Source organism: Monodon monoceros, unplaced genomic scaffold, assembly GCF_005190385.1.
Source record: "Monodon monoceros isolate NGI ecotype Baffin Bay Population unplaced genomic scaffold, NGI_Narwhal_1 Super_Scaffold_5, whole genome shotgun sequence".
In the NCBI taxonomy this organism is placed as follows: domain Eukaryota; kingdom Metazoa; phylum Chordata; class Mammalia; order Artiodactyla; family Monodontidae; genus Monodon; species Monodon monoceros.
Window position 1 is genome coordinate 107,561,453 of NW_021703782.1, and position 17,603 is coordinate 107,579,055.

Consider the following 17,603-nt stretch of genomic DNA (forward strand, 5'->3'; position numbering starts at 1 on the left):
CTCTGTGCTGAGCACCCCCCGTGTGCCATGCTCTGTGCTGAGCACCCGCCGTGTGCCATGCTCTGTGCTGAGGAACCTGGGGAAGTAGGTGTTAGCACCTTAGCTACAGATGAGGAAACCGAGGTTCAGAGTGTACCCAGGTTTTGAAGACATGCTATTGCCAAGAGGCAGAACCAAGATTTGAATCAGGACCTCTATGGCTAGTCCCTGGGGGAGGGAAGGAGCCCTGGAAGAGAGGCGGGGGGAGTGTGGCGATGACTTTGTGTCCCCAGACTGCCTCAAATGTTCTCAGGGACATTGGGACCCCGGCTCCCTTCCCCCATCAGCACTCATCATGTTCTGTAATTACAAAAGAAGTCGCTGTCCAGATGGATGGGTGGCTGCTGGGTGGGCACATCTCAAGGGGACCATGGGGGCGGGGATCCTGCCACACAGGGAGCCAGATGTGCAGTGCCCTGCTGGGATGCACCACAGGACCTCTCCTCTCGGAGAAGGCACCGAAAGCAGGGCCCCCCTCGGGGATGATGGATGAGGTGAGCACAGGTGAGCGGAGTGCAGGTTCCATTCTGAGCACATAGGAGGTGCTTAGTAAATGGTGACTGTTACAAACGTGTGGTCAGGCTTAGATTATGAAGGCTGAAAATTCAATTAACAATCAAATTAAGAAGGAAAAAAAGGGAATTTTTTGGAGCCAAGCTGAGGATTATAACCGGGGAGACCTGTTAGAAGTAAAGGCACGGTCACATACCTTTTCAAGACAAAGAATCATATATCAGAATGACATACTCGTATTTCACATAAAGTTCACCAAAGACACACAGTCCGGGTAAGAGGTACAAAGTGAACAGCGAGTCACCATGACCCCTTACAGAGCTGGGAAGGAACGCTATTCTTTTAAGAAGTTACATTGCTGGCGTCAGAGGAAAGGAAAAAAAAAAAGATCTTTACAGCTGAGCAGGCGCACCCGTCCTTGAGGAGCTCTGGTTAATGTGTAATGCAGATACACACCGCACGTTAGGGATGGAAGGAAGAGGCCCAGAAAGACAGAGAATTTCATGTTTAATTTTTCTGGTACTGCCTTAAAATATAAATTGTATTTCATCAAAGCACATAGCCATAGGAAGGCTGCAGGGAGGTGCAGTGGTGAAGCCGAGCTGTTTGCTAGCTGTGTGACCTTGGGCAAGTCACTTTGCCTCTCTGGGCTGGATGGTCCACGGGAACCTGCCAGGGAGCAGGTCCGCGGGGGCATTCTGGCCCATGTTGGGGTGGGGGCAGTTCTCAGGCTGACCCCTCCCTTTGCCCACAGAGCCAGGATGCTGGCACCTACACCTGCACTGCCGAGAATGCCGTGGGCCGCGCCCGCCGCCGCATGCACCTCGCCATCTTGGCACCGCCTGTCTTCACCAGCCTGCCTGGGGACCGCAGCCTGAACCTTGGGGACAGGCTGTGGCTTCACTGTGCGGCCCGTGGCAGCCCTACGCCCCGAATAGGCTGGACTGTCAACAACCAACCGGTCACAGGTCTGGGCCTGCTGGGGGCAGGTGGGACAGAGACCCAGGACGCTGCGAGGTTGAAGAGGGTGGGCGGGGTGGGGTGACCCAACCCGGTGAAGAGGAAGACGGTACCAGTCAGCCTGTGGGTTCTGGGTATCCAGACTTGGCCCTGCGTTGGGGCACAGGGCAAACACACATGTGGCCCTGTGTGACCAGTCACATATCAGACCCAGCAAGAAGCCACCTGTGAAAACTACTCAACCCTGGAGACCTCAGGGCCAGGAGAGGGGCCTGTGCTCCAGCCTAGCGCTGCTGCTCCCATTGTGGGCCCCTCAACACACTCCATTCATGGGGGGCTCTCTCCTCTCACCTGGGTCCCCAGTGACGTTTAGGGAGGTCCAAGGCCTGTGGTACTCAATAAATGTCTGCCGAATGGATGAGCTGCTAAGTCTCCTCCACTGCAAAGTGATATTTTCATATCCTCCTATACCCAAGTCCAGGTGCTGGGAAACGAGTGCTCCACCTTTGCACACCTGTGCAGAAGACTTTGCCTCAACCTCACTGCTTCCTGGGCGGAGAGATCAGGAGAGAGATTCAGCCTCTCTGAGCCCAGCTCTTCATCTTGAAATAGAGATAACAGGGGTCCTGAGGGTGGAATGATTTAATGCAGGAGGCTCGCTTGGCAAGGCCTCGCCCAAGTAAATGCCCCATCTGTGTAGCACTTGTCCTTATTCCTGGTGTAGGGGCACTGTCTAAGGATTACAGGGAAAACAAAGGCTGTTAATAGCATCCATCTAGGGACTTCCCTGGAGGTCCAGTGGTTAAGACTCTGCGCTTCCACTGCAGGGGGCACGGGTTCGATTCCTGGTCAGGGAAATAAGATCCCTCATGCAGTGTGGTACAGCCCCCCTAAAAATTAATTAAAAAATATAGCATCCATCTATATGTAACTCGTGACAATATCTCTATAAGTGCCACATGTTAATAGGCCCCTGAAGACCTACCCTTGGCCACTCATACTCACGGTGTGGACTTGAAAAGGAGAAAAGGCAGGTCTTCAACCTCAACCTCATCATTTGATCCTGTGCCTGCCACGAGAGCATCCCACTTGCTTAGGCTTCCAGCAGGGAGGGGATGCTTTGTGCCTTTATGAAGCACCTGCTGGATACCGAGGCCTGAGTTAGGTGTTCAGGGCAGGAGGTCCCTGGCACCCTGAGCTCAGAGCCCCCTGGGGCATCTCTTTCTCTGCCACAGAGGGAGTGACCGAGCAGAACGGGGGCAGCACACTGCAGCGGATGGCAGTCACCAGAGAGGACAGCGGGACCTACGTGTGCTGGGCCGAGAACAGAGTGGACCGAGTGCAGGCGGTCAGCTTCGTCCACGTGAAGGGTAGGGAGTGACCATGTGGTCTTTCTCCAGACCTCTGCTGACCCAACCTAGTGGTTTTTCTAAGAAGCTGGCCTCCTAATCTCTGAACTAGTACCTGTCCACCCTGGCTGGGCATTAGGATCTCCTGAGGGACTACAAAATACCGAGGCCCAGATTCTACCCCCGACTCAGTAAAGGTGAGGCCTCGACATCAGTATTTTTTACCCTCCCCAGATGACTGGCTGTAGGTAGAACTGAGATCTGACTCATCGGCCTGAAGCACTGCCCTCAGCTGGATGGTGTCAATGTGGGAGGGGGATGGGGGCCAAGGTACCCTGGCAAACAATGCGTGAATCTCGCCAGCCTGCCGGTTGCTCCCCACAGCCCTGCACAGTAACCCTCATGTCACTGTGACTTGTATGTCCAACTTTAGGATGGGAGGGTGGGGCTCGATGGAGGGGAATGAGCTGCCCGAGGCACCAGGATTCAAGTGTACTGTTGGTAGGTTCAACCTCAGGAAACCGGCAGGGATGAAAACCAGCACAGGGCATCCAAGAGTGGTTTAAGAGTTGCATGAAATGAGAATCAGGGATGTCTTAGTGTTGCTATGTCCAACAGAGGTGTCCTAATGATTGTGTAGTCCTTGTTTTCCAAAGTACCCTGCTGCTGGGCTAATCCGTCTCTGAGCGCGAGTGTATGACACTCATACACTTTCTCCCCTCCTGTGCCTGTCTCAGGCATCACTAATCAATCATAGCACTATTCCCACTCAACTTCAAATCCTTCTCAGCACAGTGCTCCTGGCAGCCACTGCCAGTCTAGTTCACTTGACCTGCGACATGGAAGCTGTATGCCATCCCAGGTGTATTGACTCTACACAGCTGTGCTGAGCCAGCAGGAGCCTCCATAGGTTCCTGGGGTCTGTCTGGCAGGCTTTTGGGGATGGATTTATGGGAATTTTAGCCTGAAGGAAACCTCCTTTCTCACTCCTTGTCCACTGTCACCTTGTGCAGAGGCTCCTGTCCTACAAGGGGAGGCTTTTTCCTACCTGGTGGAACCCGTTGGGGGCAGCGTCCGGCTGGACTGTGTGGTCCGTGGAGACCCAGCACCCAACATCCACTGGATCAAAGATGGCCTTCTGCTGCAGGGAAGCCGGCTCCGGCACAGGCTGCAGAATGGCTCGTTGACCATCCGTAGGACCGAGGCAAGGCGGGGCCTGGGCTGGGGCCACCTGGGACAACCCTCCACTTTGTCTGATTATCCAAGACGGTTCTTTAGGTTGGCACCACCCTCTACAGTCTACAAAGCATTTTCCTGCCTGTACCCAGAGATCCCCGCCTGACTAACTAGGGTGACCTCCAGCCAGTGGCTTAACTTCTCTGTGCCTCAATTACCTCATCCATTCAATGGGGCTAATAATTGTTCTACCTCATAGCTTTATAGTGAGATATCAGTGAGATGACCCACACCAGGTACTTAAGAGTGATTGGTCCCTCAGTAATGCCAATATATGTTACTAATAACACCCCCATGGAGCAGAGTAAGCGGATAAGAGTGCCTCATTTTACAGATGAAGACACTGAGGGTCAGAGAGGCCCACAGCCAGTAAGCACCTGAGGCAGGACCCCAGCCCAGGTCTCCTGATTCCTACTCCACGCCATTTCCAAAGCCTTGAGCTCGGGGGCAGCCCCTGCTTACCTTCCCTTCTGTGTCCCAAGTCCCAGTGGTCCTGCAGAATTCCACAGTTCGATGATGTCAAGGACTCATCTTAGGGGTCCTTGATCTTGCCCATCTTGGAGCCTGTCTCAGACTGGTAAAGGCAGCAGCAGCAGTAAGGGTTGCCGTGACCTGAGTATTTGCTGCGGATCAGGCACCGTGCCTCGCATTTAGGGAGCATGATTTCATTTGATGCTTACAACAATCTTATCGTTATTATCCCCGTTTTAGAGATGGGGAAACTGAGGCTCCAGAGACATGGTGAACAGTGGAGCCCGGATTCGGTCCCATCTCGGACTGATGCCCAAATCTATACTCTTAATTGCATGCCGTGCTGCCCGCTGACAGTCCCTTGGGAGTGGCCTCCGGGATATTATCTTCTGGGCGTGGACAGTGGCCTCAGGCTGCCCCAGCTCCATCTCATGGTGGTGCTGCCACTGGAATCGAATCTGAGCCAGCATTCTTCCTGAGTTGCATCACTGCCATGGTCGTGGATATCCTGGGAAGAAACTTCCCTATCACCAAGGCCAGGAAGTGCTGCAAACGCTCCCCCTCTGGAAGACTGGAAGTGCGCACTTGCACAATAAAAGCCCCAGGGAGCCTGCAGTGCTGAAACCTGTTCTCGTCTAACTCAGTGTTTCCCAAACTTGCTCTAACACAAAACCCGTTTTCTAAGGAATTCCTAATAATGTGCCGTGGAGTCATAATACTTTAACGTACACAATTTGGAAGAGGTGGATCTAAATCATGCTTCTGCAGCATATAGCTCCCCTTAGAGCAATGAGTTGTCACCACCCCAAGTTCCAGGGGTGAAAGGGGCTGGATTCTCTTTGGATTCTATTGACAAGCAGCCATGGAAGCCCCTCTGGTGGAATCTGCGGGCCCCTGGCTGGTTTATGCTCTAAGCTCCTCCTGGTTAGATGGGTCTTGCTCCAGGTGCCCCTGTCTGTGCCCAGCTGTCCCCAGATGCTCCCCGCCCCCTCGTCCTCCTTTCCTGAATGCCACGCCCCGCTCCCATGCCCACCCACAGAAGGACGACGCGGGACAATACCAGTGCCTGGCGGAGAATGAGCTGGGCGCGGTGGAGAAAGTGGTGGTCCTTGTGCTGCAGAGTGAGTCTCGGCCCCACCTTTCCTGGGCCCTGGGTGGGGACCAGGTGAGGTGGGCACACAGTGAGGTGGGCGCCCAGGGGGCAGCTGTGCCGAGGCTGTGGCTGCCGCCGCCCAGGCTGTGTGATGGGAATAGAGGGTCATTCTGAATCTTTGTTCAGAACACACAGTTGAAGTCCCGTGAACTGTCTCCCCAATGTGGAATGGGAATTAGTGGCTGGTGAGTACTGGGGACCCAGCAGCCAGGCCTGGGGGACCTGTTTATTCAGAACTCAAAACTGTCATTGAGATCATAGTGACAGCTCCTGTGTTTGCCAAGCAGGTTATAGCTCACAATAAGTCTAAATAGGAATTAAAAAAAATTTTATTGGAGTATCATTGATTTACAATGTTGTTAGTTTCTGCCATACAGCAAAGTGAATCAGTTATACATATGTATATATATATCTCCACTCTTTTTTAGATTCTATTCCCATATAGGTCATTACAGAGTATTGAGTTCCCTGTGCTACACAGTAGGTCCTTATCAGTTATCTATTTTATATATAGTAGTGTGTATATGTCAGTCCGAGTCTCCCAATTTATCCCTCCCCTGCCAGAATGAAATAATGCCATTTGCAGCAACATGGATGAACCCAGAGACTGTCATACTGAGTGAAGTAAGTTAGACAGAGAAAGACAAATATCATATGGTATCGCTTATACGTGGAATCTAAAATAACGATACAAATGAACTTATTTACAAAACAGGAATAAATAAGGATTCTTAATGAAACTTTTCATTGAAGATTAACACACAGGAGGAGGGTACATGTCACTAGAGTACAGCTCAATGAATTTTCATAACATGAACCCACCCAGGTTACCTGCACCCGGATCCGAAAATAGAACAGTAACAGTTCCCAGACCCGCCCCCCGCATCATGCCCCCTTCCAGTCTCTACCCCCTCTCGAGGGAATCACCGTCCAGAATTTTGCCTTTTTAAAAAATAGCTTTAGGGCTTCCCTGGTGGCGCAGTGGTTGAGAGTCCGCCTGCCGATGCAGGGGACGCGGGTTCGTGCCCCGGTCCGGGAAGATCCCACATGCCGCGGAGCGGCTGGGCCCGTGAGCCATGGCCGCTGAGCCTGCGCGTCCGGAGCCTGTGCTCCGCAACGGGAGAGGCCACGGCAGTGAGAGGCCCGTGTACTGCAAAAAAAATTAAAAAAAAAAATTAAAAAAAATAGCTTTATTGAGACATAATTTACATACCATAAAATTCACCCATTCGTATTATTCACCCTTAAAAAAGAAGGAAATTCTGTCACATGCTACAACATGGATGAGGCTTGAGGACGTCACGTTAAGTGAAATTAGCCAGTCACAAAAAGACAAATACTGTATAATTCTAATTGTATGAGGTCCCTAGAGTAGTCAAGTTCTCAGAGACGGGCAGCAGAATGCTGGTTGCCAGGGGCTGGGGGGAGGGGAATGGGAATTAGTGTTTAATGGATATAGGTTCAGTTTGGCAAGATGAAAGAGTTCTGGAGATGGATGGTGGTGGTGTTTGCACAACAGTGCGAATACAGTTAACACTGCTGTACACTTAAAAACGAGGAAGATGGTAAATTTTATGTTATATGTTTCTTACCACAATTTTTAAGTGAAAAAATCCACCCATTATAAGTATACAGTTTGGTGATTCTTAATAAATGTATAGCATTGTACAACCCATTTTTAGAATATTTCCAAGTTCCCTCTGCCCATTCGTAGTCAATCTCCGTTCCCACCTCCAGCCCCAGGCAACTGCTGATCTGCCTTCTGTCCCTACAGGTGTACCTTTTCTGGTAATTTTACATACATGGAATCATACGCAGTTTTTGGTTCCAACTTCTTTCACTTACCGATGTTTTGGGGGTTCATCCATGTTATAGCGTATGTCAGTACATCATTCCCTTTCATTGCTCAATAGTATTCCATTGTCTGGATTGACCACATTATGTTTATCCATTCCCCAGTCACTAGACATTTAGATTGTTCTAGTTTTTGGCTCTTGTGAATAATGCTGCTGTGAACATCTGTGTATACGTCTTTGTGTGGATATATGTTCTTTCTCTCGAGATTCCTGGGAGTCTAATTGCTGGGTGACCTGATCACTGTATAGGTCACGTTTTAAGAAATCACCAAGCTGGCTGTACAGTTTTACTTTCCTTCCAGTAGTGTATGAGGTTTTGGTTTCTCCACATCCTTGCTAACACTTGGTAATGTCAGTCTTTTAAATTTTAGCCATCCTTGTGGTTACAAAGCAGTATCTCACTGTGGTTTTAATTTGCATTTCCCTAATAACTAATGATATCGAGCATCTTTTCACGTGTTTATTACTCTTTCATATGACTTCTTTGGCTAAGTGCCTATTTAGGTCTTTTGCTCATTTTTAAATTGGATTGTCTTATTAATGAGTTCTAAGAGTCATTTACATAGTCTGGACACAAGTCCTTTATCAGATAGATGATTTGCAAATATTTTCTCCCAGTCTGTGGCCTGTATTTGCATTTCCTGTATTTTGCCTTTGAAGAGCAAAAGTGTTAAAATTTGGTGAAGTCCAATAGTATTTTATGGATTGTGTTATATTTTAAAAATCTTTGTTTAACCTAAGGTCACATTGTCTTCTGTAAATTTTACAGTTTTTGTTCTTATATTTAGGCCAAATCCATTTGAGTTAATGTTTGTGTGAGATAAGGATCTAAATTCCTCTTTTTTTTTTTGGCATATGGATATCCAGTTGTTCTATACCATTTATTTAGATCTTTTCCATTTCTCTCAGTGATATTTTGTAGTTTTCGGGGTACAAGTCTTGTACTTTTGTTAAATTGATTACTAAGTATTGCATGATTTTTGACGCTATTGTAAGGGGAATTCTTCTCTTAGTTTGATTTTTTGGATTTTTCATTGCTAATATATAGAAATACAATTGATTTTTGTTATCTCGATCTTAAATCCTGCAACCTTGCTAAATTAGTATTTAGTTCTAGTAATTTTTTGGCAGATTCCTTAGGATTTTCTACATGTCTTCTATGAGTAGAGCGGTTTTACCTCTTCCTTTCCCCTCTGGATACCTTTAATTTCTCTATGTTGCCTATGGCATTGAGTAGACCCTGTGACACAAGGTTGAATAGGAGTGGCCAGAGCAGGCAGCCTTGCCTTGTTGCCCGCTTAGGGAGGAGAGCATTCAGTCTTACACTACTGAGAATGATGTCAGCTATGGGTTTTTATAGATGCCCTTTACCAGGTTGAAGAAGTTCCCTTTTATACCTAGTTTGTTGAGAGTTTTTGTCGTGGTTGGGGGTGAGGGAGGGAGGTTTCTGGTTCCAGGCAAGATGGAATTAGAGGCACTTCTGCTTATGCCTCTTGCTAAGGACAGCTTAAAAACTCTAGACTTTATATAGAAAACAAACACTGAAAGACTCTGAAAGGTAGAGAAAAGAAGGATGGGCCAAGGATCTTGGGACCTATGGGATGATATGGCAGCAAAATCCCTAGTTTTTCTTTTTGCCTCATATATCCTGGGCAGGATGCTTGAGAAGCCAGCAACCTGGAAATACCAATGGGCTCAGACAAAAAAAAAAAAAAAAAAAAATGAGGGCCCCCTCAAAAGTCTGCTCTCTCTTGCTAAAGGACCAGAAAAAGGACAGCATATCAAGCTAGAAAACTTAGGTAATGACACCCTGTTCCAGCCAAACACCCATCAACAAAGACCAAGTGGGAAACCTACACTTCTGCCTTTTCCTTGCTGTCCCGAGGCACCCCTCTCCCCGCACTGCGGGGTGGGCAGGGGGTAATGGTGTCAGATGAGGCCAAGTGGGGGCAATCACCCTCCCAGCCAGGTCTGATATCCGTGGAGGCCTAGTGTGAACTCTGAACTCTGTGCCTGCCCAGCGATGGTAAAGCACCCCTTCTTGTTCTGGGGTGTCAGTGGAGGCCAGCTGGGAAAGCAGGGTTTCTACCTTCACCTGGAAATAATGAGGCCACACCTCCTTCCCGTGGCAGCGTCCAAGGCAGCCTGTTAAAACAAAAGAACTAGAACTAGAGTCTTTCAACTCAGACTGTTCAGTATACACTTGAAACTCATTCATCATACCAAAAACAAGGAAAATCTCAACTCAACAAGGGCATGAAAGTGGCCGTGAGCAACTGTGAACATGCTTAAACGTGAAAAAGTAGAAGATCTCTGCAAGGAAACTGATATAAAGAAGAACCAAATTAGCACTAAATTTATAATAAACAAAATTAAAAACTCAGTGGATGGGTGTAATTGTACAAAGAGGACAGAGGAAAGAATTAGCAAATTTGAAGATATAACAGTAGAATTTAACTAGTCTGAACAACAGAGAGAAAATAGACTGGGGAAAAAAATGAACAGGGCCTCAGCGATCTGTGGGACTACCCCCAAAAGATCTCACATTCATTCATTAGAGCCTCAGAAGGAAAGGAGAAAGACAGGTGAGAAGTAATCAAAGAAACAAGAGCTGAAATTCCCCAAAATTTCACCAGATACATAAACCTACAAATTCAAGGAGCTGAGGAAAACTCAAACAGGATAAACCCAAAGATGTCTGCACTGAGACACATCGCTATCAAACTTCTAAAAATTAAAGGCAAACTTCTGAAAATTAAAATAAAACTCCCATCTTCCATCAATGAAGCGGAGCATGGTTGTGGAGTAATTCAAAGTTCAGGCAATCTTGGGGGGTGATCAGGAAAGACCTCTTTTTATTTATTTTATTTTATTTTATTTTTTGCGGTACGCGGGCCTCTCACTGTTGCGGCCTCTCCCGTTGCGGAGCACAGGCTCCGGACGCGCAGGCTCAGCAGCCATGGCTCACGGGCCCAGCCGCTCCGCGGCATGTGGGATCTTCCCGGACCGGGGCACGAACCCGTGTCCCCTGCATCGGCAGGCGGACTCTCAACCACTGCTCCACCAGGGAAGCCCCGCAATCAGTTGTTTTTAAATTAAGATATATAGGTTGTATTTTTAAACATAAAGCAAGAGGCACACGTAATAGACTACAGTATAAACATACTTTTTATATGCTCTAGGAAACCAAAAATTTCACGTAATTCACTTTATCGTGACATTTGCTCTATCACGGAGGTCTGGAACTGAACGCGCAGTATCTCCAAGGTGTGCCTGTATGCAAAAATAATAAGATGTTTCTAAAAGCTGCCCTGGGCCTCCCACAGGTGCCCCGGTGTTCCAGGTGAAGCCCCAAGACGTGACAGTGAGATCTGGGGATGCCGTGGCCCTGCGGTGCCAGGCCTCTGGAGAGCCGGTGCCCACGGTGGAGTGGCTGCGAGCGGGCCAGCCCTTGCGGACCAGCCGGCGGCTCAGGACCCTAACGGACGGGAGCCTGTGGCTGGAGCGAGTGGAGGCTGGGGATGCGGGCGTATATGAGTGCGTTGCTCGCAACCTCCTGGGCTCTGCCACAGCCCGGGCCTTCCTGGCCGTGAGAGGTATGGAGCCTCCCTGCCCAGACCTTTGTGGACAGGGGTGGGATTCCCTGCCCAGCAGGGCCTAAAACAACAGAAGTATATGATCTTGTAGTTCCGGAGGGTGAAAATCTAAGATCAAGGTGCCAGCAGGGTTGGTTGCTTCTGAGATATATCATAGAGAATCTATTGCAGGCCTCTCCCCTAGCTTCTGGGAGTTTGCTGGAGTTCCTTGATTGTAGAAGCGTCACCCCTCTCTCTGCCTTCATGATCACGTGGCATCCTCCCTGTGCTCGTGTCTGTCTCTAAATTTCCCCTTTATATAAGGACACCAGTCATATTAGGTTAGGGCCCACCCTCATGACCTCATGTTAACATGGGTACCTCTGTACAGACCCTACATTCAAATAAGGTCACGTGCTCAGGTACCGAGGGTTAGGACTTCAGCACATCCTTTTAGGAGGACACAGTTCAACCCATAACAGCATCCTTACTTTTGTAATGGAAACAACTAATTTGTACCTTGTGTATGTTAATTGTAGAAAGGCCAGATAAGTTTTTTAAATGTGTGAAGAAAAAAGTAATGATCAGTTAGCTCTCATAATTCATTTAGAAATAGCTCAGGTAATTATTTGGGGTATATATTTCTACACTTTTTCTCTGAATGTAAAGAGATACACTTTTTTCTTTTTACAAATGAGGTCAAGTGTACAAATTGTGTTTACAACCTGCCATATTTTCTTACTCGATCATGGACAATAGTCTAGTTCACACCTTCTGTAATGATTTCATACCATTCCATAGGAACATGTTTTTGTTATTTGCGTTTTTTTTGCGGTACGCGGGCCTCTCACTGTTGTGGCCTCTCCCGTTGCGGAGCACAGACTCCGGACGCGCAGGCTCAGCGGCCATGGCTCACGGGCCCAGCCGCTCCGCGGCATGTGGGGTCTTCCCGGACCAGGGCACGAACCCACGTCCCCTGCATCGGCAGGCGGACTCTCAACCACCGCACCACCAGGGAAGCCCCATAGGAACACGTTTTAAACTTAATTGCTGTTGGCTTCATTAAATAAACAACAGGTTTGTGGGTTGTTTTTTTCCCCCGTTTCCCCTCCAAAAACTGTCCTGTGGTGCATGCACATCTTTGTGTGCTGGACTGAATATTTCTATAGGATAAATTCCTTCAAGGGACATTGCTACATAAAAGATATTCAAAGGCGTTGAGGCCCCCTAACTCTCTCCCTCCTTTCCCATAAGTCTGGGGAGGGGCATCCTGGCCTTGTGGGGGACAAGAGGCTGCTGAGTTACCTCATGTCTGAGAAGGTTGCCAGTGGCTTGTCATTCCTGGCCTCCAATTTCCTGTCCCCTTCTAAAACTGCCAGGGTCATGCTGCTGCCTTCTTATCTGCTGCTCCCGACACCTCCTTACCCCGTTATTACAAGGCCAGGGGAAGGTTCATTGCCTTTTCCTGTCCCCCCCATAAATCCCAGAGCTGCAGGTATTGACGAGAGACATCCCAGATGGGCATCAAATCTCATCAAACCCCAGCTAAGGGCTGCAGGAAATGGCATTGCTTCCTGGAATCCAGAATTAACCAGCCCCCGATCTACCCACTTAGGATCTTGGCGATGGAGTGTTGAATGTTAGTTTTTTGACAGATCATTGGCAATTCGTTGTCAATTTCCCCTGAGGGCTGGTGAGTGGAGAGTCAGGCTAGGTTCTGTCTCTTGCCATCTGTCCAAACGAGGCAGCTGGCCCATTAGCCAGAGGAAGCATCCGCCTGTGCCTGTAGGATCCATTTGATTACTGCTGAAGAGCATCTGCTAGCAGACTGCCTGGCGGCTGCTAGGAATTCAACCCACCCCAGCTGGGCCAGCTGCAGCGCAGCTGGAGCCAGGGCCACTGATGGAATGGGAAGCGTTCAGGTGGCAGCATTCATTTCCTGGCCCGGTGCCCTGCCTCCTCCAGTGTGCCAGGCCCCCCGCCCCCATCACTTGGCATTTTAGAACCCAACAGGTCTTTGGTGCATCTGTGGTCCCACCTCCTCATTTTATAGATAAGCCAACTCAGGTGTGGCTTGGGGGCCAGACTTGCCCAGGTTTTCAAGAAGGTGATGGCAGAGCCAGAATTAGAAGCTGGTACCGTCCCTGTGTGGGGCTCCTCTTAAATGTCTCCCTTCTGTCTAGAAGCCAGGATCCCCTGAGTGTTGAGTTCATCGCCCATTAGCTGTGTGTCCTTGGGCAAGTTACTGCCCCTCTCTGAGCCTCGGTTTACTCCTTCATGAAATGGAAAACAGTACCTGCATATCCCTGAGGGCACAGAGGTGGATAGTGTCACTCTTGTTCTCTTCCTTCCTCACAGGGGAGCCCCGGGGGAGCCGGGGCAGCATGATTGGGGTGATCAATGGGCAGAACTTTGGTATGGCTGTCCTCAACACCAGCGTGCAACAGGAGGCACGTTCTGGGGTCACCACCATCTGCAGCAGCATCAGCCACATCCCTGCGAGTGTGGGTAAGGGGGGGCCAGAGCACCTCCTGCGCCTGGGGACCCTCCGACCTGAGCTGAGTCTGAGTCAAAGTGGATCGAGGTGCAGGCCACCTCCTCTCCACCCCACAGCCCCCAACCAAACAAAATAACTGCGTTTAAGATCAGCCCGAGAGTGCAAAATTACCAGTATTATGTGAATGCGGGGTCAGATTGTGACTTTTGAAACCACTGATTGCTATGTGAGGTTTTTTTCCCACTGTTAAGGCAAGAGCTGCTACCGAAGTGAAGGGGTCACTAGCAAGGAGTAAGGGATGTGGGCTGCAGGGGACAGAAAAGGGGAAACGTGGAGAATAAAATAAGCTAGAAGGCCCAGAGAACCAAGCAATGTCCACTTTCAAACAGATTCATAAAATAGTGCGTCCTAAGCAGATGGAATGTTCTGGAGAGACATTACAGACGCCGCTGTGATGGACCCTGCTGTCTCACCCTGCCCAGGGGGTCCTGCATCCCCTCATGGGGGTCCAGAGCAGGGAGAGGGTAGTGTTGACAGGGGCTTTGCTAAAAGCAGCCCCTCCAGAGCTGCCCTTGACCACAGACTGTGTGAGCAGTGCGGGGTCAGGGGACTCTGGCTTGGGGGAGGGGGGTCACTCCGGGCTGGCTGTCGGCAGAGAGGGAGTGAAGCGAGACACTGCCCAGGTGTAGCTGCTTCTTCCAGCTTCAGGAGCAGGAACCATGGAGAAGCATCTGGCTCCAGGCCGGGCGTGCCTGGCTCTGTTTAGTGGCAGCAGAGGCACAGAGAGGCCGAGAAGTTTCTGCTCCCAGGGACAGGGGCCCAGCTGGCTCCTGTGAACATCAGCCCTCTTGTACCTCTTCTGAGCCAGCAGTTTGGCTGAGAAGCTGGACCATCCCTGGCCCCAAGCAAACAGCCTTGCCCCTTCCCCGGTCCCAGACCCCACCTGGCCTGAGAGGAGGGCTGGGCATCGTGGGAAAAGGTCTGAGAATCCATGTCCAGGGCACTTCTGGGCTCTTTCTTCCAAGTCAGTGGTTTAGAATGATCCTCCCTCTTCCAGGCTCTTCTGGAAGGTGTCTGCAACTTAGGAGACAGTTGGTTTTCTGCTTGGTCCAGCGTGTATGTAGTGATGGTCGATGCAGTCCCATGCTCTGTGGTGACCCAGTAGCCCTCAGTATTTATTGAATTCAGTTGAATATTAAAGACACTTCTTTGTATAAATATATTTTGCTAATTTTCACAACTAGTCCGTGAAGTAGTTTTTGTCTTCACCGCTTCCCACCTTCTGATCTAATTCCCGGCCCAGGCAATCACGGGCTAGGCCTGGGTCGGGAGGCAAAGGGCTGAGCTCTCCTGGGGGCAGTAGGGAGCTGCAGAGAGACCTTGAGTAGAAGAGCGGCTGCCCTCGGGGTCTGGCTCTAACCCAGCCTCTGTGTCCACCCCATCCAGGGCCTCTGATGCGGGTGCTTGTGGTCGCCATCGCCCCCATCTACTGGGCTCTGGCCAGAGAGAGTGGAGATGCCCTGAACGGCCACTCCCTGACGGGCGGCCGCTTCCAGCAGGAGTCGCATGTGGAGTTTGCCACAGGTGAGTGGGGGTCTCCCCGAGGTGGACCAGGTGGGGCTGAGGTCTGAGCCCAGGGCCTCTCCCCCGAGGTGACTCCAGGCTGGGTGGGGATGGATTGCAGGGGAGCTGCTCACAATGACCCAGGTGGCCCGGGGCCTGGATCCCGATGGCTTCCTACTCCTCGACGTGGTGGTCAATGGCATCGTCCCCGAGAGCCTGGCGGACGCAAATCTGCAAGTGCAGGTGTGGGGAGAGCCCTGGGGTGTGCAGATGGGGCGCGCGCGAGAGAGTGGCATGTCCTGCCCCAGCCCTCCCCGAGCAGCTGGGCCCACTTTCCTTTCTGACTCCCCAGCAGGGTCTGGGGCGTGGCCTGGCTGGGCCCAGGGGAGGAATAACCCCACGGCAGGAGGGCGCTCTGGCCCAGCTTCACAGACAGCTCAAGGGTGCCCAGCTCGTTGGAAGAAGAGCTGAAAGGCCCACCAGGCCCACACCCCAGCATCCCCACTGGGAGCGGAGGGTCCCTCGCCCCTTGGAAGTCGACATCGTGATGTCCTCCCTGCCGGCCTCTTGCAGGACTTCCAGGAGCAGTACGTGCAGACGGGGCCCGGCCGGCTCTTTGTGGGCTCCACGCAGAGCTTCCTGCAGGACAGCCTCCTGTCGTTCCTGCGCGGCAACCACAGCATCCGGTACGACGCGGCTCAGGGCCCCCAGCCCCAGCTGGTGCAGCACCTGCGGGCCTCCGCTATCAGCTCGGCCTTCGACCCCGAGGCCAAGGCCCTGCGCTTCCAGCTCTCCACGGCCCTGCAAGCTGGTGAGGCCCCCATCCCCTCTCCACCCCCCCACTGTCCCAGCCAGATCCTGCCAGGGCCCCCACAAGGGCCTGGGCTCTCTATCCCCGGGCGCCTTGGGTACTGGGGCCCTCGTGTCCTCAGGGTCTGTCCCCTTTGCCTAGCAGAAGAGAATGAAGTCGGCTGCCCAGAGGGCTTTGAGCTGGACACCCAGGGAGAGTTTTGCGTGGGTGAGCATGCCTCCCCACCCCAGCAGGGACGAGGGAGGCCTCAGCCTGGGAGGGACGGAGGGCTGGAGGGCCCGTGAGCGCAGGCCACCGGACCTCTCCCCACCCCGCAGACAGGGACGAGTGCTCGGGCAGTTCCAGCCCCTGCGCCCACTCCTGCCGCAATGTGCCCGGCCGCTTCTCTTGCTCCTGCCCAGCTGGCTTCACCCTGGCCAGGGACGAAAGAACCTGCAGAGGTGAGTGGGCCCCAGGTGGAGAGGCTCGTCTTGGACCTGGCCCAGGTGTGCTCAGGGAGATTCCGGGGCTGGGACCCTGGCCAGGGGGCACATCCCTCAGGGGACGTGAACCTAGGGGTTCCCATGCCCTGTTCCCACTGAGAACTTCTTATTTTGAGGGCCACAGAGGGGAGAGGCTCAAGTACCGAGGGGCGATAGGGATCTCTAAAGACACGCATGTGGCCACCACGTGCTCACGGCACACACACCCGCTGAGCCTGGACGTGGCCTCAGAAGCTTTCCCAGCCCTCAGCGGGCATTTCCAGTCCACCGGGCTTGGAAGTGAGCTGATACCCATCTGGCCTGCTTGCCCTGCTTGCCCCCATGATGAAGTTGCTGGACGATAAATCTGACCCTGAGATGCTGTCTGGACTCTGATCCCACACCTGTGTCCCTCCATCCCACCAGCGGGGCCTGGTGTGGCCAAGTCTCTTTGGGGCACCCAAAGGGCATTATCGCAGCCTCACTTCAGATGCTACAGGCCAGGGCCTCCGGGCCCCTCAGAGAGGCTCTGTGTGTCTGGGGGTGCCGAGATGATGGACAGAGCTAGCAGGAGGGGTGGGGACCTTCCTGCCAGGGGCTTCTGGGCCTAAGGACAAAGCCTGTGTGGGTAGGCTGGACCTGGGGACAAGTGTTCATGCAGCCCCTGCCCCCGTCCCCCCCACAGATGTGGACGAGTGCGCTTGGGAGGCCGATCCTTGCCGAGAGGGACAGCGCTGTGTGAACCTGCTGGGGTCCTACCGCTGCCTCCCTAACTGCAGGCCCGGCTTCCGGGTGGCCACTGATGGAGCCAGTTGTGAAGGTGACAGGGGCAGGGTGCCGGGCTGTCCCGACTCCCGGGGACCCAGTGGTTGCCAGGGTTCAGCAGAGGGCATGCTGTGTGTCACTGGGATGCTGGGCCTTCAGGGAAACTGGAACTCTCTTGGCAGAAGGAGTCGAGTGAGGCCGGGGAGAAAGCCTGAGCTGGGCTCAGGAGGTCTGAGTCCTGACCCAGCCTGGCTGCTGGTGACTTGAGTCCCTTTGGCAAATGTCTTTTCCTTTCTGGGTCTCAGGTTTCTCATCTGTCTGATGAAGGGGGACCAGGTCAGGGATGGCAAACAT

At 51.8% G+C, this 17,603-nt stretch overlaps 1 protein-coding gene across 1 annotated transcript in view; it reads left to right on the forward strand.

The window, feature by feature from the left end:
- The window catches only part of HMCN2 (hemicentin 2), a 149,271-nt gene that overhangs the window by 126,259 nt on the left and 5,409 nt on the right, over positions 1-17,603 (forward strand). Inside the window, 12 exon segments of the mRNA XM_029203622.1 lie at positions 1,307-1,520; positions 2,748-2,882; positions 3,875-4,065; positions 5,608-5,689; positions 10,904-11,173; positions 13,511-13,660; positions 15,096-15,233; positions 15,334-15,455; positions 15,786-16,023; positions 16,168-16,230; positions 16,341-16,463; positions 17,170-17,304. Of these exon segments, the coding sequence (XP_029059455.1) occupies positions 1,307-1,520; positions 2,748-2,882; positions 3,875-4,065; positions 5,608-5,689; positions 10,904-11,173; positions 13,511-13,660; positions 15,096-15,233; positions 15,334-15,455; positions 15,786-16,023; positions 16,168-16,230; positions 16,341-16,463; positions 17,170-17,304 (1,861 nt within the window).